The sequence below is a fragment of the Equus asinus genome, chromosome 9 (genome assembly GCF_041296235.1).
Source record: "Equus asinus isolate D_3611 breed Donkey chromosome 9, EquAss-T2T_v2, whole genome shotgun sequence".
NCBI classification, from domain to species: Eukaryota; Metazoa; Chordata; class Mammalia; order Perissodactyla; family Equidae; genus Equus; species Equus asinus.
The window spans coordinates 40,884,110-40,910,853 of NC_091798.1; the positions used below are offsets into that span (position 1 = coordinate 40,884,110).

General features: G+C 38.1%; 1 protein-coding gene across 6 annotated transcripts in view; it reads right to left on the reverse strand.

Annotated features, from left to right (window-relative positions):
- The window catches only part of CTNNA1 (catenin alpha 1), a 311,563-nt gene that overhangs the window by 140,114 nt on the left and 144,705 nt on the right, over nucleotides 1-26,744 (reverse strand). For 5 of the 6 annotated variants that reach the window (XM_070518130.1, XM_070518129.1, XM_070518127.1 and 2 more), the window contains 2 exons: nucleotides 14,655-14,761; nucleotides 12,500-12,695 (listed from right to left, as the gene is read on the reverse strand). In XM_070518130.1, the coding sequence (XP_070374231.1) occupies nucleotides 12,500-12,695; nucleotides 14,655-14,759 (301 nt within the window). In that variant the 5' untranslated portion in view covers nucleotides 14,760-14,761. Of the gene's footprint in view, nucleotides 1-12,499; nucleotides 12,696-14,654; nucleotides 14,762-24,375; nucleotides 24,416-26,744 lie in introns of those variants that run through there. The other variant, XM_070518131.1, reaches the window with a different exon arrangement.

A 26,744-nucleotide genomic window follows, 5' to 3' on the forward strand; every position in this document is an offset into this window, starting at 1 on the left:
TATACATTAATAACAAACTAACAGAAAGACAATCTCATTTATAATCACAACTAAAAGAATAAAATACCTAGGAATAAATTTAACCAATCACTGAAAGAAATCGAAGAAGACAGAAAGAAATGGAAAGATATTTCACACTCATGGACTGGGAGAATTAACATGGTTAAAATATCCATATCACCAAAAAGCTAGTGTTAGAATGATGTCAGCATCATGGCAGAGTGAGCTTTCCCCTCTAAGACACAACGGAAAGGACATTTATATTCTAATAGAGGACATCCACACAACACAACAGACATCAGAGAGACATATGCAGCCATACGTCTGAAGGTAGGGGTGCTGGAATCCCCACCCACCACCCCCAAGGAACTGGAACGAGGTAGAGAAATCTTCTCTTCCTCTCAAAGGGCAGCAACCCAGGGACTGCACGCAGCTCCAGGAGGGAAGGGGGGGCCCTCCACAGGAACACCATCTCTCTCTGAGGTCCCTCACAGCCCAGGGAAAAGCCCCACACAGAGGTGACTAGCTATCACAGCAGTGTACATCGAGCTAACAGCCCAGGAGAGCGGACAGAGAGGGCAGAGCAACAAACCCCTGAGATTGCACAGGAGAAAGCAAGTGCCCCTCCCCCCGACCCAGCACCCCAGTTAAGCAGGCAGAAAAGCAGTGGCTGGGAGCTGATCCATGAATCACAGCAGGCTCAGAATACACAGCTCTTGACTCCCAGCCAGTGGCAGCAGGTGAAAGCAGCGATCAAATACTACTACTATGCAGAAGCACAAATCCACTCCATCTAGCAGTATAAAAAAATATATGAAATCTCCAGGCCAGAAGGAAAATGACAAGTACCCAGAAATCAATCTTGAAGGCACAGAAATCTATGATCTAAATGACAGAGAACTGAAAATAGCTATCATAAAAATCTCAACGAGTTAGACGAAAATGCAGATAGACAGTTCAATGAATTCAGAAACTTCTACACAAAAGAGATTGAAACTATAAAGAACCAATCAGAAATATTGGAGATGAAAAACACAATGGATGAGTAAAGAAGAATATGGATTCCCTGAACAATAGAGCTGATATTATGGAGGAACAAATCAGCAATACTGAGGACAGCAATATAGAACTGCTTCAGATCAAGGAGGAGAGAGAACTAAGACTCAAAAGAAATGAAGAAATTCTCCAAGAAATATACAATTTGATTAGAAAATGCAACATAAGGATTATAGGTATTCCAGAGGGAGAAGAGAAGGAGAATGGAGCAGAAAGCTTGTTCAAAAAAACAATAGCAGAGAACTTCCCAAACCTGGGGGAGGATGTGGAAATGCAACTTAAAGAAGCCAACAGATTGCCTAACTATATCAATGTAAAAAGACCTACTGCAAGGCACATAGTAGCATAGCTGGCAAAAGTCAATGACAAAGAAAAATACTAAGGGCAGCAATGCAGAAGAAAATACTCTACAAGGGACCCCTATCAGACTTTCAACAGATTTCTCAGCAGAAGGCTTACAGGCTAGGAGAGTGAAATGATATATTCAAAACTCTGAAAGTCAAAAACTTTCAGCCAACAATACTCTATCCAGCAAAAACATCCTTCAGATATGATGAAACAGTAAACTCTCCCAGATAAACAAAACTAAGGGAGTTCATCACACCAAGACCCCCACCCCCACCCCAGAAATCCTCAAGAAGGCCCTCATACCTAAAAAAAAAAAAAAAAGAAAAAGAAAGGGGTTACAAAGCCCTGGGTAAGGAGATAGATAGAAAAAATAAGATAATTGTAGCTATCCATCAGAACAGGTTAGCAAACACTCAAGTGTAACATTAAAGATAAACGGAAGGAAACATGAAAAATAATTACAATCTTGTCATTTTAACTACAAACTCACAACACAAGATGGAATAATGATAAAAGGGACACTCCACCAAGAGGACATAACACTTAGAAATATCTATACACCCAACACAGGAGCAGCAAAGTACATAAAGCAACTATTAACAAACCTAAAAGGAGATATTAACAACAGCACAATAATAGTAGGGGACCTCAACATTCCACTTACATCAATGGATACATCACCCAGACAGAAAGTCAGTAAGGAAACAATGGAATTAAACAAAAACTAGACCAGATGGACTTAGATATATATACAACACTTCATCTAAAAACAGTAGAATACACATTCTTCTCAAGTGCACATGGAACATTATCAAGGACAGACCATACATTTGGAAACAAGGTAAGTCTCAATGAATTTAAGAAGACTGAAATAATACCAAGCATCTTTTCCAACCATAATGCTGCGAAACTAGAAATTAACTACAAGAAAAAAGCTGAGAAACGGACAAAGATGTGGAGACTAAACAACATGCTACTGAGCAACCAATGGATCATTTAAGACATTAAAGGAGAAATAAAAAAATATCTGGAGACAAATGAAAATGAAAACATACCAAACTAATTCATACTGGACGCAGCAAAAGTGGTCCTAAAAGGGAAATTCATCGCAATACAGGCTTACCTTAACAAATAAGCAATCTCAAACTACACCTAACAGAATTAGAAAAAGAACAAACAAAGCCCACAGTCAGCAGGAGGAAAATAATAAAAATCAAAGCAGAAATAAATGAAATTGAAACAAAAAAGACAGTAGAAAGGATCAATGAAACAAAGAGCTGGTTCTTTGAGAAGATAGACAAAATTGACAAACCCTTAGCCAGACTCGCTAAGAAAAAAAGAAAGCTTAAATAAATAAAATTAGAAATGAAAGAGGAGAAATTACAACAGATACCACAGAAATACAAAAGATTATAAAAGAATACTATGAAAAATTATATACCAACAAATTGCAAAATCTAGAAGAAATATGTAAACTCTTAGACTCTTACAACCTCCCAAAGCTGAATCGAGAATAAATAATCTGAATAGACCAATCACAAGTAAAGAGATTGAAACAGTATGCAAAAACCTCCCAAAAATAAAGGACCAGACAGCTTCTCTCAAGAATTATACAAAACATTCAAAGAAGCTTTAATACCTATCCTTCTCAAATTATTCCAAATAAGTGGGGAAGACAAAACTATTCCTAACACATTCAACAAGGTCAGCACCACCCTGATGCCAAAGCCAGACAAGAACAATACAAATAAGGAAAATTAAAAGCCAATATCACTGGTGAACACAGATGCAAAAATCCTCAACAAAGCACTGGCAATCCGAATACAGCAAAACATCAAAAAGATCATACACCATGATCAAGTGGGATTTATACCAGGGACACAGCAACATCTTCAAATCAATCAATGTGATACACCACATTAACAAAATAAAGAATAAAACCCACATGATCATCTCAATATACACAGAGAAAGCATTTGACAAGATCCAACATGCATTTATGATAAAAAAACATTTGATAAAATGGGTATAGAAGGAAAGTACCTCAACAGAATAAAGGCCTTATATGATAAACCCACAGCCAACATCATATTCAATGGGGAAAAACTGAAAGCCATCCCTCTGAGAACAGGAACAAGACAAGGATGCCCACTTTCACCACTAATATTCAACATAGCACTGGAGGTTTTGGCCAGAGCAATTAGGCAAAAAAAAAGGAATAAGAAGAATTCAAATAGTGAAACTCTCACTGTTTGCAATGACATGATTTTATATACAGAAAACCATAAAGAATCCATTGGAAAACTATTAGAAATAATCAACAACTACAGCAAAGTTGTAGGGTACAAAATCAACTTAGAAAAATCAGTTGCATTTCTATACTCTAATAACGAACTAACAGAAAGAGAACTCAAGAATACAACCCCGCGGCTGGCCCGGCGGTGCAGCGGTTAAGTGTGCACGTTCCAATTTGGCGGCCCGGGGTTTGCCAGTTTGGATGGATCCCGGGTGCAGACATGGCACCGCTTGGCACGCCATGCTGTGGTAGGCATTCCACATATAAAGTAGAGGAAGATGGGTATGGATGTTAGTTCAGGGCCAGCCTTCCTCAGCAAAAACAGAAAAGCATTGGCAGCAGTTAGCTCAGGGCTAATCTTCCTTAAAAAAAAAAAAAAAAAGAATACAACCTCATTTACAATCGCAACAAAAAGAATAAAATACCTAGGAATAAATTTAACCAAGGAGGTGAAAGACCTATACAATGAAACTAAAAGACATTACTCAAAGAAATACATGATGACATAAAGAACTGGAAAGATATTCCATGCACACAGATTGGAAGAATAAACATAGTTAAAATGTCCATACTAAATAAAGCAATCTACAGATTCAATGCAATCCCAATGACATTCTTCACGGAATCAGAACAAAGAATCTTAACATTCATATGGGGCAAGAAAAAGATTCCTAATAGCTAAAGCAATCCCGAAAAAAAGAACAAAGGTGGAGACATCACAATCTCTGAATTCAAAATATACTATTACAAAGCTATAATAATCAAAACAGTGTGGTACTGGTACAGAGACAGGCACACAGATCAACGGAACAGAACTGAAAGCCCAGAAACAAAACCACACATCTACGAACAGCTAATCTTCAACAAAGGTGCTAAGAACATCATTGAGAAAGGAAAGTCTCTTCAATAAATGATGTTGGGAAAACTGGACAGCCACATGCAAAAGAATGAAAGTAGACCACTATTTTTGCCATACACAAAAATAAACTCAAAAATAGATCAAAGACTTGAATGTAAGACCTGAAAGCATAAAACTTCTAGAAGAAAATATAGGTAGTATACTCTGACGTCAGTCTTAAAAGGATCTTTTCAAATACCATGTCTACTCGGACAAGCGAAACAAAAGAAAAAATAAACAGGTTGGACTTCACCAGGCTAAAGAGCTTCCAAAAAGACAACCCACCAGGGGCCAGCCCAGTGGTGTAGTGGTTAAGTTCACATGTTCCACTTCGGCAGCCCGGAGTTTGCCAGTTGGGACCCCGGGCACAGACCTACACATCGCTCATCAAGCCAGGCTGTGGCAGCTGTCCCACACATAAAATAGAGGAAGATGGGCACAGATGTTAGCCCAGGGCCAATCTTCCTCCAAAAATGAAATAAAATAGAACACAAAAAGGCAACCCATCAATTTAAAGAAAATATTTGCAAATCATATATCCGACAAGGGGTTACTCTCCATAATATATAAAGAACTCACACAACTGAACAACAAAAAAACAAATGACCCAATCAAAAAGTCAGCAGAGGATATGAACAGCCATCTCTACAAAGATATACAGATGGCCAATAAGGACATGAAAAGATGTTCAACATCACTAATCATCAGGGAAATGCAAATGAAAACTACACTAAGATATCACTTTAGATCCAATGAAATGGCTATAATCACCAAGACAAAAAATAACAAATGTTGGAGAGGTTGTAGAGAAAAGGGAACCCTCATACACTGCTGATGGGAATGCAAACTGGTGCAGCCACTATGGAAAACAGTACGGAGATTTCTCAAAAAATTAATAACTGAAATACCATATGACCCACTTATCCCACTATTGGGTATGTATCCAAAGAACGTGAAATCAACCATTCAAGGAGACTTATGCACCCTTATGTTCATTGCAGCATCATTCACAATAGCCAAGATGTGGAAGCAACCCAAATACCCATCGGCTGACAACTGGATAAAGATATCTATCTATCTATCTATATATGTATATATACACACACATACAAACACACAATGGAATACTACTCAGCCACAAAAAAACAGACAAAATCATCCAATGTGCAACCACACGGATGGATCTTGAGGATATCATGTTAAGCAAAATAAGCCAAACAGAGAAAGACAAACATCATGTGATTTCACTCATATGTGGAAGATAAACAAATGCATGGACAAAGAGAACAGCTCAGTGGTTACCAGGGGGAAAGGTGCTGGGGTATGGGCACAAAGGGCAAAGGGGTACACTTATATGGGGACTGACAAATAATAAGGTACAACTGAAATTTCACAAAGTTGTAAACTAGTATGACCTCAACTTAAAAAAACCTAGGAGATATAGATATATAAAGCCCTACATTAATAAAATCATCAAATTACAATAAAAAAAAAACATTTTAAAAGACCAAAAGAAAAAGCTAGTGTGAAGTCTATATAGTCAAGAATAAAAAAACAAAAGCAAAATAAAAAGTCCATATGACCTAAAGCAATCTACAGATTCAATACAATCTCTAGCAGAATCTCAACAAATGATACCGGAGTAACTGGATGTCCATGGGGAAAAAAATATGAAATATACCTAAACCCCACACATTATGCAAAATTTAACCCAAAATGAGTTATAGCTTTAAATGTAAAATGTAAAACTACAAAACTTTTAAAAGAAAACAGGAGAAAATCTTCATGAGCTAAAGCTTGGTGAAGAATTCTTAGACATGACACCAAAAGCATGATCCACAAACTGGGGTGAGAGGGAATCAATAAATTGGACTTCATCAAAATCAAAAACCTTTACCATGCAAAAGACTTGTTAAGAAGTTGAAAAGACAAGCTTATCCAGACCATAGAGTATCCATGGAATACTATCTAGCAATAAAGTCACAAACTATTGATAAACACACCAACTTGGATGGCTCTCAAGTGCATCATGTTGAGTGAAAAAAAGCCAATCTCAAGAGGCCATACACTGTATGATTCCACTTATACAATATTCTTTTTCTTATTATTTCTTTTTATTTATTTATTTATTTTTTTGGTGAGGAAGATTGTACCTGAGCTAACATCTATGCTAATCTTCCTTTATTTTGTATATAGGATGCTGCCACAGCATGGCTTGATGAGCAGTGGGCAGGGCCAGGCCCAGGATCCAAACCTGTGAACCCCAGGCCACTGAAGTGGAGCACACCAACATAACCATTATGCCACCAGGCCAGCTCCTATACAATATTCTTGAAATGAGAGAATTAGAGACCAAGACAGATTAGTTGCCAAGGGTTAGGGATGGTGGGGAGTGTAAGCAGTGTGGGTGCAACTATAAAGGGGTAGCATGAGGGAGAGCTTTGTGCTGATGGAATAGATCTTTATCTTGATTGCAGTGGTGGTTACACAAATCTACACGTGATAAAAATCAGAGAATTATATACACATTTTGTGCCAATGTCAATTTCCTGGTGTTGCCATTGTACAATAGTTCCATAAGATGTAACCATCGGGGGAAAATGGGTAAGGGGTATACTGAACGGCTCCGTACTATCTTTACAACTCCTATGAATCAAAATAAAAAGTTAATAAAAATAAAATAACCTGTTAGTTGACTTTTTATTAGTGTAAATAAACACTGAAGAAAATATTGTAATCAAAATTTTTTTAACCTGACTGAAAATTAGAACAGCAGAATCTTAATGACTCTAAGCCGAGGAAAATATGCTAATTATGTAATTCACCTTTAGTAGTACACACTGCTTCAACACACACCCTACATGATTCAAGTCACAGGAAAATAAATTATTACACATGATAAATTTTTCACATACCAGATCCTCAGTTTTATCAAAAAGAAGATCAGCCATTTGCACAGGCCAAGCTGGCAGTTAACGTGCATGACATCTGGCCAATTCTCCTTTTCCATTGTCTGTTACAGCAGTCCCTTCCTTAATAGCTCCATCTCACCCCCTACCACTGTGGTGGTCTCCTGACTGTTGGTCCTGCCTCTAGGCTCTCTCTCCCAACCCCTTTAACTCTTCCTGCACATAGCTGAGAGACTCATCTCCCCAAAGACCACTTTTCCTCATATTCTGTGTTGCCCAAATAGCAGAACTTCTTAAAACAGGAACAACATTAAGGAGAACTACTTCAGTTTAAGGAGAAAAGGCTTTTTAAATAAACACAAGGCAACGCTGGAAAAAGCTGGTTCCAGGGGTACAAGTCTTGTGTCACTACAGATATTCAAGTATACGGAAACCACAGATAGTCAAATATACGGAAACCTGAATCTGCGAGACCTATCCCAACCACAGAATTATCTGATTCTTTATCATTTCCCTGATAGTCTTCCCTTCTTCACCTGGCATTCCAAGCCACCTTCTAAATTCTAGCTCCAAATGCTTTTCTCCTAACCTCTCCTCCCAGCACCCTTCTCCAGTCAAGACCTTCAACCTTCACTGTCGCCCATGCACATCTTGCAGAGTCTGCTGTTTTTCCTTCCTGAGTGACTTTTTCCTCTCCCTTCCTCCACCTTTCAAAATCCAGTGCACCTTCAGGAAACTCTTCCAATCCCATGCTTATCCTCTATTCCACTCCATTCCTTGCATGCCACTCACGCTATTAATTTACTTTTCATGTCCATGTGTCCTGATTACAAGCTCTGGGACAAAATAGGAAAAACAGCCTCCTATCTGCTAGAAGACAGCCTGTCTTCATCAGAGACCATACACATGAGGTCACTCAGCCCTTTCCCCACTCTGGTTTCTCTGACACAAGCTTTCTCCCAGGAAATCCATTGTCACCCAGTATACCAATCATCTATTTGGCCCCTTTACAGAGCAGAATATCATTAGGACAGTGCAGGAATACATAAAGGTGTATCCCAGCTTCTTTGGGCCTTCTCCTTCATCCACCTAGATACGTGAGCTGTAGGGAAGAAGTTACTGATGCAGCAGCAAGTCTCTGATCTCAGCCTTTGAAATCCAACTGTAAATTTTAACTAATGGATAAAAAACTCTGTTCTAGTAGAAGCTATCCCTCATTACTCCACTTTCAACCTACCATCGCTGGTTCTCTTTTTTTAACATCTCTCCTTTTTCAAAGAAGTTTCATTTAGGCCTTCCCATCTCTGCCTCTTGGATGTCCCCCACCCAGCTAAGCGCCCTCTTTTTCTCATCAGAGCCCTACTCAAGGATTCACCAAATACATTTAGACACTCTTTTCTAGGTATTGCTAAAATATATAGGTTTGAGGAGTGACTGCTAATGGGTACAATTTTGGGGTGATGAAATGTTCTGGAATTAGAAAATGGTGATAGCTGCACAACTCTGTGAACACAATAAAAATCATGGAATTATACACTTTAAAACTGTGAATTTTATGTTATATAAATTCTATCTCAATTTTTTTTTTAAAGTAAAGATTCTCCACCCACCCCTGTATTTACATTTGGCAATGGGGAGGAAAACTCATTTTAATTTTTGAGACAAGAGCCTTTTCTCACACAGTTCTTGGAGAACATAGTCGATTATCTTCCTTAAACATTTAAGTGCCAGGATGGGCCAGGCAGCATAACAGGTACCACAGAGAACAGTCACTAGACAAGCACAGAACCTGTCCTGCTGGAGCCTAGAGAAGGGAAAACTGTGATAATTTAACTACCACTGTGATAAGAGCTAGGAAGGAAAAGTATAAGGTAAGAATGATCTAATCAGAGTGGGGGGTCAGCAGGGTCCCAAAAAGAGAAAAGAACACATCTAAGAAGCACATGTATGCCTCAGTCCCCATAAGGTAGTTACTCAACAACTAGTTTGGGCTGATTGGCAATACAATGAAACCCCCAGATACAGGGACTTGAATGCCATGAAATCAATAATTAGCTCCTAACCACCATAGGAGGCTCACTTGGCCATTTCACTGGCCTTGAGGTAAAGTGACCCTGCATTTAGGTATGTGAATGTTTTACCCACCGACAGTTGTTATGTTTTAGTGTATTCACAAATGTTTGTGTTTATTGTTCATGTAATCGGAGAGAAATTAACTTATGCTGAGAACTGTATAGATTCAAATCTCTGGTTATTAATTACGATTGCATAGACAGCACAGGACTTTACAAACTCAAAGATATAGAAGGTATGAATTTTGGCTCAAAAGTGTTATAAATACTTTTTTGAACATAGTAAGCTCACATCTTTAACAGTCTGGGAAAACCCTAGATCAGAGGTCAGCTAACTATAGCCTGTGGGTCAAATCTGGCCCACTCCTTCTTTGAAAGATTTTTTCTTTTTCTCCCCAAAGTCCCCCAGTACATACTTGTGTATTCTAGTTGTACGTCCTTCTGGTTGTGCTATGTGGGATGCAGCCTCAGCATGGCCTGATAAGCGGTGCCATGTCTGCGCCCAGCATCCAAAGCCACAAAACCCTGGGCCACCAAAGCAGAGCGTGCAACCTTATCCACCGCGCCACCAGGCCAGCCCTAATTCTATTCTTTACAGAAGTGAGAGTCTCTATACACATTCAAGAGGCTCAAGTTAGGCTCGACTCTTTTAAGGGAGGGGTGTCAAAGAATCTGCGACATATTAAATGCCACTACAGGGTTTCCAATGATCAATAAACAGCTTCAACAACATAACCAACAAGGCTTGGCTGATTAAAGAATCTGAGCTTAACCATTTTCATAACATGTATTTTGTTCTATTTATGATAGGAGAGAGGTTTCATCACCATTTAAGTTCTCCAAAGAAAAAAGTAAGCCAACAGAAAAAAGCAAGGCACTTAGCTTTTCATATCTGATGCAGTAATGATGATGTGAAGCAGATATGTGAAGCAGTTTGTTCTAGTGGATTTTTCCAAGGAGGAGGCAAATTACAGTGAATACATCATGATCATAAATAACTGCAAAGTTGGACTAGGACAGACAAGTACTTATGATTCAGAGCCACATAAAAGATTTTCTCAGATATAAACAAAAACAAGAAAACAGAAATTTAGATATGCATTCAAAATGAGGGGGAGAGCATTTTGGGGAAGGTGCATGTATTGCACTACGACTGCTATACATCTGCATCAAACTTCTGAAACAAGGAACACTTACAGAGTGAAATAAAAAGTTACCTGCATCAATTAATTGTATTTTGAAAATAAATATCTTAGTCACTAGACTCAATGAACACTTGGCCAAATTCATATTAATATTATTGTGAGTTTCTTTATAGGAGGCAAGAAGGCCTGGAGAGCAAAACTTTCTCACAGAGGACAATGAAGTAACAATCAACCAGATTTCCTCAACAGGAAGCTCAAAAATTGTCCTGACCTGAACAATTAAACTGCTTTCAAATAAATTCATTCAAAACCCACTCTACTGGGTTGAAGAGCTACAAATTCATGCCCACCCAGAACCTGTGAATGTGGCTTTACTTGAAAATAGGGTCTTTGCAGATATAATCAAGTTAAGATGAGGTCATATTGGATTAGTGTGGATCCTAATTCAATGACTGATGTCCTTCTAAGAGGGAAATTTGTACAAAGCGACAGCCAAGGAGAATGTCATGTGACAATGAAGGCAGATACTGAAGTGACGGGTCTATAAGCCAAGGAACACCAAGGACTGCCAGCAACCACCACAAGCTAGGAGAGAGCATGGAACAGATTCTTCCTCTGAGCCCCCAAGAAAGAATCAACCCTGCTGACACCTTGATTTCAGACATGTGGCCCCTAGAACTGTGAGAAAATAAATTTCTGTTGTTCTGAGCCCCAAAGTTTGTAGTAATTTATGTTATGGCAGCCCTAGGAAACTAATACATCCACCCAGCTAGTATTATAAAATTTAAATAATCTCATTTGCAGTATTAGAAGTATTTATCTTCAGCCTGAAAATTGAGAAAAATATTTACCATTCAAGGTTTTCAGGTTAAAATTCAGAACAATTAGAGACAGCATTTCCATTTAATTCATGGCCCCTTTGTGGGTACTGTCACAAGGATGAATTTCACATAAGACTCCAATACACTATGCATACTGCTGTCAGCCATCAGAGATCCACTGAGGTTCTCCCAAAAACCAGCGAAAGCAAACCCCTGCACAGAGTAGGGGCTCAGTTCACCTCGCTGATATCCAATGGCCCTACAAAAATCTATGTCTCTGTTGAAGTCCTCCTGTTGGACCAGAAGTTTAACACAAAACTACAAGTTTCAAGAAACTAATCTTCTAGATTTAAAGTTCTCTTGTCATACTTGTAGCATCATAATGATGACAGTTTTTCTAATAGTAACTACTGGTAAACTGTGGGTTACCATTTCACTTTTTATTAATTCTGAGTTTTCCAAAACATGATTCCTTTAACCCCAGACTTAATATATTTCAAACCCAAACCACTGCAAATAGGCATGGTTGATTTAACACACTAGTCTAACAGAATAGGGCAATTTCTAGGGTATTTTCATAATGGTTGGACATTTTTCCATGTTATCACCCCTATATCTTCAGCATCAACTAAAACGAGGTATTACATAGGATGAAACGTAAACTTCTGCCCTATTTATTTCCTATCAAATTGTGTTACATTTCTAAGACTCAACTATTACTTGGAACACCCAAGAGAAGTGGCTTCACATTCTCCAAAATAGATGTTCCTTTGTTAGCATTTCTCCTGATTAAAACTTAAGCCAGTACAAATTAATACAATGCCAATAACTAAATAAGGTACTGGGCAACTGACACGCATAAGAATGAGAATACTGACCACAAAAAGTCACCTTCAAGGATTAATTTTCTAGAAAGGACTGCCTCTCTCTATATAAAAAGCAATATTGACCTACCTTGTTTTCGAACATCTTCTACAGCAGCCACGAGCTCCTCCTTGAGAAACTGACTCTCCTTTGCAATCTTATCCCCCTTCTCCAAGAAATTCTCAGTTGCTTGTTCAACAGATGCAGCCAAAACATGAGCCTTCTTAGAACGACCTCTCTTCTTATTAGAGGGCCCCTTACTGTTGGTGTTTACCAGAGTTGTAACCTAAAAGTTTCATTTTTGAAAATTAAACTGCAGTTAATTAAAATGAAAATAACAGAGAGGCTAATATCTTTAAAGACAGCAAGAATAAATTATTCATAACAAAAGGAAACATCATATTTATGAGATTCCACTAAGTATTAACAAGTAACATACAACTTTCTGCATATTTAAGATATACAGCAGTGACACTCTAGTTTCCAAGATAATTTAGCTATCTTAACGTGTAAGGTAAGAAATAAAATATTTAATTCCTCAAACATGATCATTAGGTTTTTAGTATCATTTTACAAATTAAAAACAGACTCAAACGGGCAGCCCGGTGACATAGTGGTTAAATTCGTGCACTCCGCTTCGTGGCCCAGGTTCACAGGTTCAGATTCCAGGGGCGGACAAACACCACTCATCAAGCCACACTGTGGTGACAACCCACATACAAAAAATAGAGGAAGATGGGCACAGATGTTAGCTCAAGACCACTCCTCCTCAAGCAAAAAGAGGAAGATCAGCAACAGGTGTTAGCTCAGGACCAATCTTCCTCACCAAAAAACAAAAACAACGGATTAGAAATGAGTTAGACATCTCTACTACATGTCATCAGTTCCAGGGCCAGCCCAGTGGTGCAGTGGTTAAGTTTGCACGTTCTGCTTCTTGGCGGCCTGGGGTTTGCTGGTTTGGATCCCGAGTGCGGACACAGCACGGCTTGGCAGAAGCCATGCTGTGGTAGGCATTCCACGTATAAAGTAGAGGAAGATGGGCATGGATGTTAGCTCAGGGCCAGTCTTCCTCAGCAAAAAGAGGAGTATTGGCAATAGTTAGCTCAGGGCTAATCTTCCTCAAGAAAAAAAAAACTTCCAGAAAAAGGTTAACAATGAACTTAACTTTACCTGGAGGTTACATTTTTCGATTGTTTCTAATCTGTGCAAATGTTTTATGATTATTTGCTTGGAAATCTTTTCAGTTTATTCATACAAATCTCAGCAATTAATTAGTAAAGCCCTGAAGAAAGAAAGCACCAACTGCCCAAAGTAGCCTATTGTGATGGTGTTTTAATTCCCAGAACATTAACCATCATTAATACATATAATACCAGATGGTCTTCAGGTTGAAAATGACTAAAGATTTGTTACTGGTGTAGCGCGCCACACAAAAGACCTACTGAGAGCTGTAGTAGATGGGTTCCAAGAAAGTAAGTATTCCTGAGTCTTACCACACCCTTCTACATATATATTTTTAAAATATATATGTATGTATGTATGTATATGTGTGTGCGTGTGTCTGTGTGTGTGTGTGTGTGTATATATATATATACACTATTTATGATACTAGTTTATGAGTTGGAATAGAGTTTTTTAAAACGATAGCACAAGCCACTACATCTCATTTATCTTTCTCTCTTTCACATATGCGCACACACACACACACACATATACTAGTAAACTGTTCCAAAACACTAAAAATGCATAGCTAGTCGCTAACAGTTAATGAAATGTCATCACATTGTGATGTCTGTGTTTGTAACAGAACATACCAAACCTACACCTTCAAATTAAATTACCTGCTAACTGATCCTAGACAATGAAAGGTATGTTAAGCAGGGTGACGAGACTTAGTCAAGGCTCCATATCCCATCCTTCTTGGATATACCTTCCAAGAAAAGAGGATATCAAGAAAATGTCTGCAAAGTGCAAACATTTGGAAAGTTGTACCATATAACCCTAGCCCCTATTACTGCCAATAAGACTGAAAAAAATTGTAGCAACTGTGTTTCTAAAGGTTTAAATGAATCCATGCATCATTATTTAACTAGTAGTGGAGGCAAATCATCTAAGTACTATCAACCTAAACTCAACCACTCAAATAAAGGCTTTGAACTAAATAACCTTGTTGTGTGTTTGTTATCCAGGCCTACCGCTATGGAATCATGCTACAACAACTATGTATTTGCTTTCAGATTCTTACCTGTGTAACAAGAGGCTCCAACAGTCTTTCAACTGCCAGAGTCCTGATCTCTAGACTTTTGGGGTCCCATTTGAAGTTTATGTTGCCTGCGTGGACAGCAGTCATTTCTGAGAGAGAAACAAAAAGCTAAAGTCAGGCAAACATCAAACACAAATACGAAATATATAACAAATCTTCCGCAACTTAAGGACTTTTACATCAGGAAAGCTACATTCACCACAAGATGAAAAAAAAAAAATTCTTACTAGCCTACACATGAGAGCCCAGTAACTTGTACAGCCTCTTATATTTAAGATTTCAAGATTACAAACATTAGGGACATTATAAGAGGGCATTCCCAAACACACATAGCTTTTCCTTTCGGGCTTCTCTGGCACCAAGACATTTTTACTTCCAGTTTTTCCACAGAGACTTAGCAGCAAGACGAAACACTAAAATGAATAAAGGTTAATACAGGAGATTCTGATTTTTCTTACTCCACAACATTTACAAGTACAGTATTATCTAAAAGGTATGCCTCACTTCATTTTTTGACAGATTCTTAGAGAACATCTTGTCTTACTCTATTAAAACATAATGCTTGAGTCTGCTGCCCTCTGCACCTACAGCTATCATCACTCATAGCCAGAAGAAATTTCAAGTCGCATTTAGTCAAATATCACTGTATCAGTGTCAAGGCAAATTCCATTAGACAGAGGCTTTAAGACTAGGGGAAAAGACTTCAACAAAGATACCAAGCAGTTAGTGTTTGCTTCTAAAAGTAGTGCCTTTAAGATCAAAGAAAAAAGAAAGACAGGAGAGCTATGCAGTTGAGGTAAACACTAATATAAACTTTCCAGAGAACAAACTGTTGACAGAAATTTAAAACCTTTAAAGGGTGCACTCTTATGACCCAGAAATTCTACTTCTAGAATTTTACTCTAAAGAAAAAATTAAGCTGCATGTAAAAACTTGGATACAATGATGTTCACAACAGTACTATGTTCAATCATTAAAAATTGGAAACTACCTAAATTTCAAACAGATTGTTGAATAAATAAATCACACAACCCAACCACAAAATGGAATACTGTGCTGCTCTTAAAAGATAATGGCGTCAAAATTTAGAAAAAACAAAAAATGGTGTTGTCACCGACCAGGTCTTTATTTCTATTAGATACCATTCCCCATTAAAGGGAACCAGGACTCCTCAAAAAAAGAGGGGGAGGGGTTTATTCCAGGCCTGAGATATCCCACTGTGCAGAAAGCAAGGAAAGGCACGAAGACTAACAAGATCACATTGAAAAGACACAGGAACCAAGGCTCCACTGGCCAAATTTACGAATTTGAGTATCAAGAAGAATGATGACTGTAATAGCCTACAACGTAGATAGATAAAAAATCCTATGACCAGAGGGATCCTCAAAAGAAAAGGAAGTGAGTGGGGAGAAAATTTCTTCACCAAGAATGTAGAATAGAATTAGAAAATGACCATTTTGCAAACCCCAGTGGAATAACTGATTCAGGCAAGGATTATCAATGGATGTTACTATTAGATGAAAGGCTACTGGGGAACAGATTTGTAAGGTGCCAAAGTTATCACCTGACAGGTTACTTACTAATTACAAAGAGGGGAAGACACCTTTACAATGTTGAGATCTAATGGTCACGCCCTTAAATAACTTTAGCATTGCTAATAATTAAACACCTGATATGGTATGTCTCCTAATAGTATAAAATATGAAGTACCCTACATTACCTATACTGTATTCTTGACGAAAGAAAGTTTTAAATGTTTTTCAGGAGCCTCACTGTCACCATAAACTGAGCAAAGTTAGTTGAGCAACAGCAAAATTAAATGTTTAACCTGAGTCAAATGAATCCTCCACACAGGGATTCTAAACCTTTTTCAACGCTATGGATCCCTTTGGTCGTCTAGTAAAGCCTCTAGACCAGTATTTCACATTATAGAAATATAATGCGAACCACCTATGTAATTTAAAATTTTCTAGTAGCCACATTAAAAAAGTGAAAAGAAACCGATGGAATTAATGTCAATAATATATTTTATTTAACACAATATATCAAAATATTGTCATCATTACATAATGAGTATTTTTTAAATTATTAGAGACATTTTACATAAGTACTAAGTGTTCAAAATGTGGGATGTATTTTACACAGGGCACATTTAAATTCAGACAAGCCACATTTCAAGTGCTCAACAGCCACACGTGGCTAGTGGCTTCTATTGGACAGTGCAGCTATAGACCCTTTCTCGGAGTGTTTTTTTAAAATGCATGAAATACAATGCAAAGGATTACAAAGAACAAACATATATTGAAACTTAGTTATCAAAAATACAGTAGTCCCTCCTTATATGAGGGGGGTACATTCCAAGGCCTGAAACTAAGGATAACGTTGAACCTTACAGATACTATGTTTTTTCCTACATATACATACCTATGATAAAGTTTAATTTATAAATTAGGCACAGTAAGAGATTAACAACAATAACTAATCATTAAATAGAACCATTATAATATACTGTAATAAAAACTACCGTCCATCTTAGCAACCTCAGCATATGATTTTTTTTCTTTCCTTATTAAGTCTAGAACTTTCACCTTTTCAATTAAAGGAAGTATTCGTGGCTTCTCTTTGGCATATCCAAATTGCCAGCACCACTACTCTTGCACTTTGGGGCTGTTATTAAGTAAAATAAGGGTTACTTGAACACAAGCACTGCGATACCACAACAGTCAAACTGATAACTGAGATGGTTACTAAGTAACCGGCAGGTAGCATGTACAACACGGATGCGATGGACAAAGAGATGATTCATGCCACACGCAGGAGGAATCAGGATGGGGCAGGACAGCGCAAGAGATTTCATCACACTACTCAAAAGAGCGTGCAATTTAAAACTTATGACTCGTTTATTTCTAGAATTTTCCATTTAATATTTTTGGACGGCCAGTGATCGCAGGTAACTGAAACCACAGAAAGCAAAACTGTGGATAAGGAGGGACTACTGTACTTCACAAACAAATGTACGATATAGTAATATATGTGCTTCTTTATTAACATAATAAATAAGATCTGGCAAAAAGTCTCATAAATACTTCAAAGAAATAATGAACATGTATACCTTTTCAAGATACCATATTATAATTATTGCAGATATGAAAAGCACTGAGATTCTTAATGGTGACAAAGTTACAGGTTCAACTAAAAACTAGTTTTTTGTCTACATTAATAATACAAGGACTGGGGCCGGCCCCGTAGCTGAGTGGTTAAGTTCATGCACTCTGCTTTAGCAGCCCAGGGTTTCGCTGGTTTGGATCCTGGGCACAGACATGGCACCACTCATCAAGCCATGCTGAGGCGGCATCCCATATGCCACAACTATAAGGACGCACAACTAAAAATATACAACTATGTACCAGGGGGCTTTGGGGAGAAAAAGGAAAAATAAAATCTTAAATAAATTAATTAATTAAATAAAATAACAATACAAGGAAATGCTAAATTCCTCTCAATAGTGAAAACAAGGACAAAATTTTTCCAATCCAAAAGGACTTGCAAGATAAGAAACCCTAACCTAAACTGAATTTTAAGTTTATAGGAAGTAGAAGTTTATAGGGGATACAGAACCATGTTAAGCAACACCATGAAGAAACAGACAAATCCAGAATATAGGGCATCCCACAAGACAATGAGAGCTTAACTATTCAAAAAGTCAGTATTTAGGGGAAGAGGGTGGGAGAACTACTCTAGACTAAAAGACTCAGGAGATATAAGACTCTTAATGCAATAAATGTACCTTGTTTGGACCCTAGGTTGAAATAAAAGGCTATGTAGACATTTGTAGGAAAACTGGTAAATTTTTAATATTTATTAAATATTAGATGATATATGGAATTACTGCTCAATTTCACAGGTGTGATAATGAAATTGTGGCTATGTAGAAAAATGACTATTTTTAGGAAATGCATGCTGAAATATTTAGGAGTGAAATGTCAAGACATCTGCAACTTTCAAATGATTCAGCAAAACTAAAAATATATACATGAGATTAAGGAATTATGAAGAAATACTCATAACTGTTCAGTCTAGGTGGAGGACATGTGGGTAGGTGTCACAGATTTTGTTCTTTTAGCTTCTTTGTATACCCGAAATTTCTCATTTAAAAAAAATGGGGAGGGCCAGCCCTGGTGGCCTAGTGGCTAAGTTTGACATGCTCCACTTCAGCGGTCCAGGTTCAGTTCCCAGGCACAGACCTACGCTGTCAGTGGTTCATCTGTTTGTGGCCATGCTGTGGTGGTGGCTCACATACTAAAAAAGAGGAAGACTGGCAGCCAATGTCAGCTCAGGGCCAATCTTCCTGAGGAAAACAAAAGGGGAGGAGGGGGTAGAAGCTTATGAGAAAATGTTCAAAACACATTACTACTGAAGATGGAAAAGGGATTTCAAAACAATATGAAGTGTAACTGCAGGGAGGGAAAAGATATCTGGATGTATGAACCAAAATATTAACAATGATGTTACCTTAAGAGGTGAACATTATGGGTGGTTTTAACATTCCTTTTGCTTGACTGTATTTTCTAATATTATAAAATTACACAGGCATTTAGAAAAAGTTATTTTTGTAATAAAAATAGAATATTTTACAAGATGTAAGAAGGACAGTACAATCAAAAGGCATGCTTGATCATCACTTAACCACTTTGAACTTGTTTCCTCATTTATGAAATAAGACTATCATTACTTTCAGAGGGCTTTTGTGATGATTAAATTAAATAATACAGATTATGATCCACTAAATGAGAATCCATGAGTCCATGCTAATATGAATAAAGGAAAAGAAAAAGTTCTTCCATACAATAAGAAAGCAACTAATAAAGTAGAAGGAATAATGTATTTTTAAAAATCACCATTTAGGAATCATCATAATAACTGATTCAGGCAAGAAATCATCGAAGAATGGTAAACCAAGTGGGTGAAAGTTTACTAAGAAACTAAATTATTTACATAGTCTCATGGTAACTCCCAACAGATTATTTATTGATTACAAATGGGGGAAAATATAGTAACTTCACAATAAAAAAAAAAAACCCGGCAGAGTTAACCACCTTAACCAAGTGATCAAAATTAACATTCCCCAAGAGGCCGGCCCTGTGGCATAGTGGTTAAAGTAGTGGTTAAGTGCAGCACGCTCCACTTCAGCAGCCTGGGTGCAGACCTACACCACTCAGCAGTCATGCAGTGGCAGCAACCCACATATAAAATAGAGGAAGACTGGCAGAGATGTTGGCTCAGGGCTAATCTTCCTCAAGAAAAAAAAAAAGAAGATTGACAAGACGTTAGCTCAGGGTGAATCTTCCTCAGCAAAAAACAAATTAACACTCCCAATAATGGGACAAATTGACATCATGTACCTCCTGATATGATGTACTGAGAAGGATACAACATCACTTTCTATGGTATTTCCTAACAACATTACATAATCTCAATCAAGTCGAGGAAACAGACAAATCAAAGTGCAGGATATTCTACAACGTAACTGGCTATAGTCTTCAAAAATGTCAAGGTAGGAAAAACAAAGATAGACTGAGAAATTCTTCCAGACTAAAGGAGGCTAAAAAGCCATGAAAACTAAATGCAGTGATTCTGGACGAAAATTGTACTGGGAGGAAAAAAAATTGAGACAATTAACAAAATCTGAAGGCAAGAGGAGAGGGAGGAGGATAGAGGGAGAGAAGGAGCAGAGAGGAGAGGGAGAGAGATGTCTTGAAATGTGGGGAGTGATTTTCTTATTTTAATTAATGTCAAATATTCACTAGTGACTACCTTATCACCACAGTTCCACACTCTGTACAGAAAATAACATCAAACATCTAAATTCTATATTAAAATGACGATCAAGACAAGGTAGGACTACACGTCTGTGACTAGCACACTCCTAACAATTTTAATATAAAAACTGGTTTGTATTCTCTCCTTAAAAGCATACTTGAGGCACAAATAGGTAGACCTCTTTAGATATTGCTGAAAATTTTACTGTAGGCATTATCTAACATTTCACGAAGACATCTAAGCATCAAAAAATTCTAGAATCACTGGAGATGGGGTGCCAAAAAGACTTTGGATTTGCTTAATCTAGTAACACAGAATGCCAGTTTCCAGGGAATTTGTTTCATTGCAAGTGGGCAAATTTGCTCTCTACACTCATATTATGTCAGGCCTATACTCTGATTTTTAAAGGTTATTTGTCCACTAAACTGCTCAGCCCAAGTCAGTAAACAAAAGATGGAGTGCTCTAGATTGCTAAAGGGCTGACAAGAGCTCAAGCAAATGTCATCAAATATCACAGATAAGACATTTCAGATGCAATGATTTGCCCCACAGATCCTGCATTTCTGTATCCTAGCATTCCATAGTCAATGCACCAACATAAATAAAACAGAAAACCTTTGAAGGGTTGTAGGAGGAGGGAGCCAGGAGATAACTTAAGTGAGCTAGCTTCAAGTGGACATGTGGTCACACCTGTGTTTTAATTATTAAACAAGTACAACATACAACAATTCACTTTCCCAAAGAAATTCATTCTTCCCTTTTTTCTTGAAATAAAAAGCCTTCTTGAAAGGAAGCAGCCCAGGGAAGGACAGTTAGCCCAGTCCCTGCCTGGGGAAAGTCGCTAGGCCTGAGGACTTGGTAACTTTAGAAAACCAGCAATTCAAGATCCAAACAGCACACACACATGCATTCCTACTGCTTTAGAATCCACAGCTTGGGCCCACTTTTCCTTCATGAGCAAAACTAAGGACGAGGATGAGAGTCCTGAGCTCAGAGACAGAGCCTCAGGCCACAGGCAAACTGCGGAGGAAAAAGAAGACTGGAGATATCTCAAAAATGGAAGGAAGAAGCTGCCCAAGGTGAGCCAGTCAGGAAAGGAAAAAAAAAAAAGGCTTCTGCCAACTTGGAGAAAAATTAGGTTTTTCTTAGAGAAGGAACAAGAGTCTTCTGAAGATTTGTACACATGTTGATTATTAAAAACAGTTCTCAGGGCTGGCCCAGTGGTGTAGTGGTTAAGTTCGCGTACTCTGCTTCAGCAGCCCAGGGTTCGTGGGTTTGGATCCCTGGAGCATATCTACACACCACTCATCAAGCCATGCTGCAGTAGTGTCCTACATACAAAAAATAGAGGAAGACTGCCACAGATGTTAGCTCAGCGACAATCCTCCCCAAGCAAAAAAGAGGAAGATTGGCAACAGATGTTAGCTCAGGGCCAGTCTTCCTCACCAAAAATAAATAAATAAACAGTTCTCCCAAAAAAGGCTTCTTAGTCTCTTGTTTTCCTATTTTTGATGCTTTGAAGTACAAAATAATCTCCCATCATTCTTAACTCAAAGAGGCAGAATGCGTAAGTAAGCACAATAACAAATGCAAATGACATCCGACCTCTCCAAGTCTGGGAAGACAACCAGAAGGGGCCAGGACTGGTAAATTTGGCAAAAGCATGTGCTCAGCTACCCATCCCCTCCAGGCAATCTTTATCATACAGACCTAGGGTTAGCAGATCACTGATTTTTGAAGAGATCCAGAGATGCAGATTTTTACATGAAATCTCCCAACTTTAACATTAGCAAGTCTCCAAAGACTTTTACCACTGTGCAGGACAAACAAACGTGTCTGAGTACTATGTTTGCCCTCTTAGTCACCATTTTGCAGCCAGTGAACAAGATTCTCCCCTAAAATCCCTTCCAGTTCTACATTCTAGAACTCCATATCCTCTTAAGTAAAGTCTCTGAGGAAGTCTCCAGCCTCCTCCATAAAAATTCACCATACTCGGGCTCCCGCCAAAGGTGTTAAGGTAAAGGACTCAATCACTCACTTACATTGAGAAACCTGAAATATACTGACACTTGAAAATTGAGAACCCATTCAGTGTGTTTTCAGGTCTTTCAATAACCATGATGGAAGCAGACTGCCTTGTGCAGCATCCTTAATCAAAGGCCCTGCCAAGAGTGACACCAAACATTATTAAACTATACTATGGAGCCAAGTTATGCTTTTGGTGACCCCAACCTTCAAAGGATTTCAAAAAGTAGAAGTAAAGCATTTAAGATCTAATGACAATATGTTCTCTGGAAAGAACGTGGCTTCTGGTACCTGCTTTGTCACTAACTTATTCTCTGACCTTGGAAAAGGCACTTCACCTTTCTGGATCCTCAGTTTTCTCATCTCTAAAATGAAAGGGGTTGAATTCTAAGCTCCAAGGCCTTCCAGCCCTGAAATTTTAGTATTCCTTTCATTTACTATTATTTCTCAATAGTCCCAGGATTGTTTTATTAAGTCTAATTTTTCCCAGGTTTAGCCTGTGGTCTTCCCAGGTATATTTTAAGGATATAACTATGCTTATGCTTTATATTCCTTATGTTGCTGGCAAGGTGCTTTATGCAGAACAGACTGAACATTAGTTGAACTGAATTTACGCAACCTGATTTTAAAATATTTACAAGCCTACCAAGACAAAGCTCCTGCCTTAATCTGTCATATCTTCTGCTTCTCTACAATTAATGGTATTGTTTAGAGTAGCTAAACAAATAACTTTTAGACTCTTGGCAGTTTCCAGTTTTCCAATTAAGTTACAGAGCATTCCTTCACAAGATCTATTACAAAACCTACTAAAGCTAGCCAACCTTAATGAATTACAGCAACCTTAGGTTTTTCCAGGAGGGATCATGCTTAGTGGAACCAAATAAAAAGTTAAACTGTAGTTATTCAGTCTTCATTACCTTATAAATAGCAATCCTGGCTATAAAGCAAAAGCTCTCTATAAATTCAGAAAGGGGCAGAGATGTAGGCATTTGACTGGCAATCTTTATGATAGAAAGAGAAATGGAGAAGCAACAAGCAGAAAATAAAAACCTAGTTCCATCAGAACCAAGGAGACTGATTGTTGGCAAACTGCCTCACTCGTGCAAAGAGCTACATACCTTCTCTAAAGATATTAAATGTTCATTTACAACAGAATAGCCACATCATTCTTCAAACGTGTCTGCTCCAAGGCTTTAGAATATCCTTAGCAAGCTACTCAATGCCAATTTTTTTAATAGCAAGGTTAAGTTAATGCAATGTTAGGATGGTTCATTTAAATGCAAATCAGGAAATTTAGAAATTAAAAGTACCCACAGTAACGTTAACTGTCACACTGCACAAGATACAGGACTGTGGATTACTCAGTGCAGTCACAAGGATGCCAGGTTGCATCTGCATTAAACAGTTAACACAGCTGTTAGGATCTTGCCTCTCAAATCTCCCGGTAACCGTACGGGGAGGAGGGGGGTACTTACCCTTATAATTAAGACTCACCCTGAAACCTGCCTATTTTACTAAGTGCCCACCTCCAAGCCTGTCAATTTCTTCAAAAATGTAAACTGGTTGGAGACTGGGAAGGGAGGGGGAAGGAGGGGGAAGAAAACAAGAGGTATAAAAACACAGCTGGTCCACGTAAACAAAAAAAATTTCCCCCCCAAAATGCAGATAGGGTCTTTCTAATCACAAGTACACTATCACGGTCCAAAAAAAAATGCTTAGCCTTGGTCAAATCTGAAAGTCAAAAACATAATCAGAGTAAAAAGTTTCCCATTCACTGCAGGGTAACTGGATTACGTAAACCATCATTTGTATGTGATCAACTCATCATATGCAATTACATTTTATATCAAGCACTTACATGGCACACAGTATAAGTTGTCACTTTCCTTCCAGGTATACAGATCTATGAGAAAAAGGACACCTGACTAAATCTTTATTATTTTTTAAAGATTACTTATTATGATAATTATTTTTTAATCATAATAAAACATTTAATTGCTCTCATTCTGTTCCTTTTCTTATTTTCTTGAGAGCACCAAAGGCAACGGGGAAACACATGGAACAGCTGAATGAGAGAAGTGCTATGCCACAAGCATCAGAAGACACAATGACTACGAAAAATACTAAGCAAAGGACAAAAGGTAAACCTAAAAGAACAATGTTCAGTCAACCATTTAGCCACTCCATCAGCAAACATTTGAGTACCCTCTCCATATAGGCACTATTCCAGACAGCAAAAAACAAAACCAAAAAACCCTTGCCTCCACAAAACATACACTACATGTATGTAATGGCATAAATAAGTAAACAAATAAGACAACATCAGTGCTAGGAAGAAAATTAAGCAGGGTAATGATAATGGAATTAGGTATGGTCCTCCGAGGGCCATTCTGTCTTGATAACACTTGAGCTGAAATCCTTCAGTCAAGGAAGAGCCAGTCACGTGACCATCTGGAGGAGCAGCACCACAGGCAGAGGTAACAAAGGCGAGGCAGCATCTCCCAGGACTTAGAGAAAGAGGAGGCCAACGTGGCTGGAGCACAGAGCAAGAAGAGGTGAGAGATTAAGTGAAGGGAAAAACAAAAACAAAAGAGCCTAAGCTGCTGAAGTGACTACAGTATGGATTGGATATCTACGTTCATTTCCTTAACTTCCACCCTAAATGGGTCAAGACCATTAACAATGGAAGAGTGTTTAATAGAAAACTGCACTAAGCCCTCATAACAGACAACTGATTATGAATGCACAGGAAGTCTCTGTTTCCCTAAGAAACTGGATGACTCTGGTCTGAAAAGCAAAGAAGATGAAACCAGCATCTGGACTGGAGGCACAAGAGAAAAGAGACAAAAGGGAAAAGAAGCCTTTGTTTTAGAACAATGAGTAAAAGGCAGAGAAACTTTTCATATAGCTAAGGAGAAGCACACAGGAAGAGGACTGTACTTTTCTTGGAGAGCCAGAGAAATATGCCTAAACTTGACTGGAGTCTAGGAAGTTACTCAGACTTGTGTGAGAAAACAAGAACTGTCTCTAAAACTTGTACTGTAGTATAAACTTTTGATGACCTATTTTGTCACTCATTCATGAACGACTGACCAATTACCACATCCCAAGATCCTGCTATAGGTGCCAGGGACACAGAGACTAATTAGAAATTCCTACCAGATAATCACAGCAATTAATTATTAAGTACAAAAGGGAACAGGTGCCTTTACAACAGAGAAATCTGGGAGACCCCACTTAATTGATTAAAGTGTTTAAACTAAGATGTCACTTAATTAAGTGTTTAAACTTAGCATCACCATCAGTGGAACAACCTGACAATTGTTGCAATGCCCTGAGAAAGGTACATCATCACGTAAGTAGTATTCTTGCCAAAAGCGGAAACAATCAGACAAATGCAAACTGTAGCATATCTACAAAGCTGGCCTAAACTCTTCAAAAGTGTCAGTGCCATGGGAGAGAAAAGACTGGAAATCTTAAGAGAAATGACAACTTAAGTTTAAAACTTAAGAGAAAGACAACTAAATGCAGCATGTGATCTTTTATTGATTCCTGGCTTTTAAAAAAACCAGAAAGGACATCACTGGGACAACTGCGGGAACTGAATATGAATATCAAATGTACAGGAGATCAATAGTTCTGGGAATCGTGCTAAAAGAAAATTCTGATTCAGTAGGTGTAGGGTAGAACAAAAGAGTCTGCATTTCTCACAAGTTCTCAGGGAGCCAACACTGGTTCTTGGACTACTCTTTAAAAGGAATTACGTAATGTTATCATATCAGTGCAAAATTTCTTGTGTGATATTGTAGTAACGTAAGGCCAATGTCCCAGCCTCAGGAGTTACATACTGAAGAATTTAAGGGTGAAATACCCTGGCGGCTGCAGTTCACTTTCAAATGCCTCAGAAAAAAAGTTTATATAGATTAATTGAGCAAATCTGAAAAATATTAACAATTGGTGAATCTAGAAGAATTGATGAATGAAATGCTCATTGTATTATTCTTTCAACTTTTATGTACGTTTGAAGATTTAAAAAAAAAAGTTAGGGGAAAATACAGTCTAGAGAGGAAAATAGTCATAATACAACAGAAAGTATAAAGTTGTAAAGTGCTCCATCAGTGCACAAGAGGAGCACCCCGGAGGGAGTCCTCCTGGGGAAGTGATGGAGGCGGGGGGGGCAGCTGTTTCAGATTGTGCGAAGAGACAATGGCACCACAGAACTTTGGC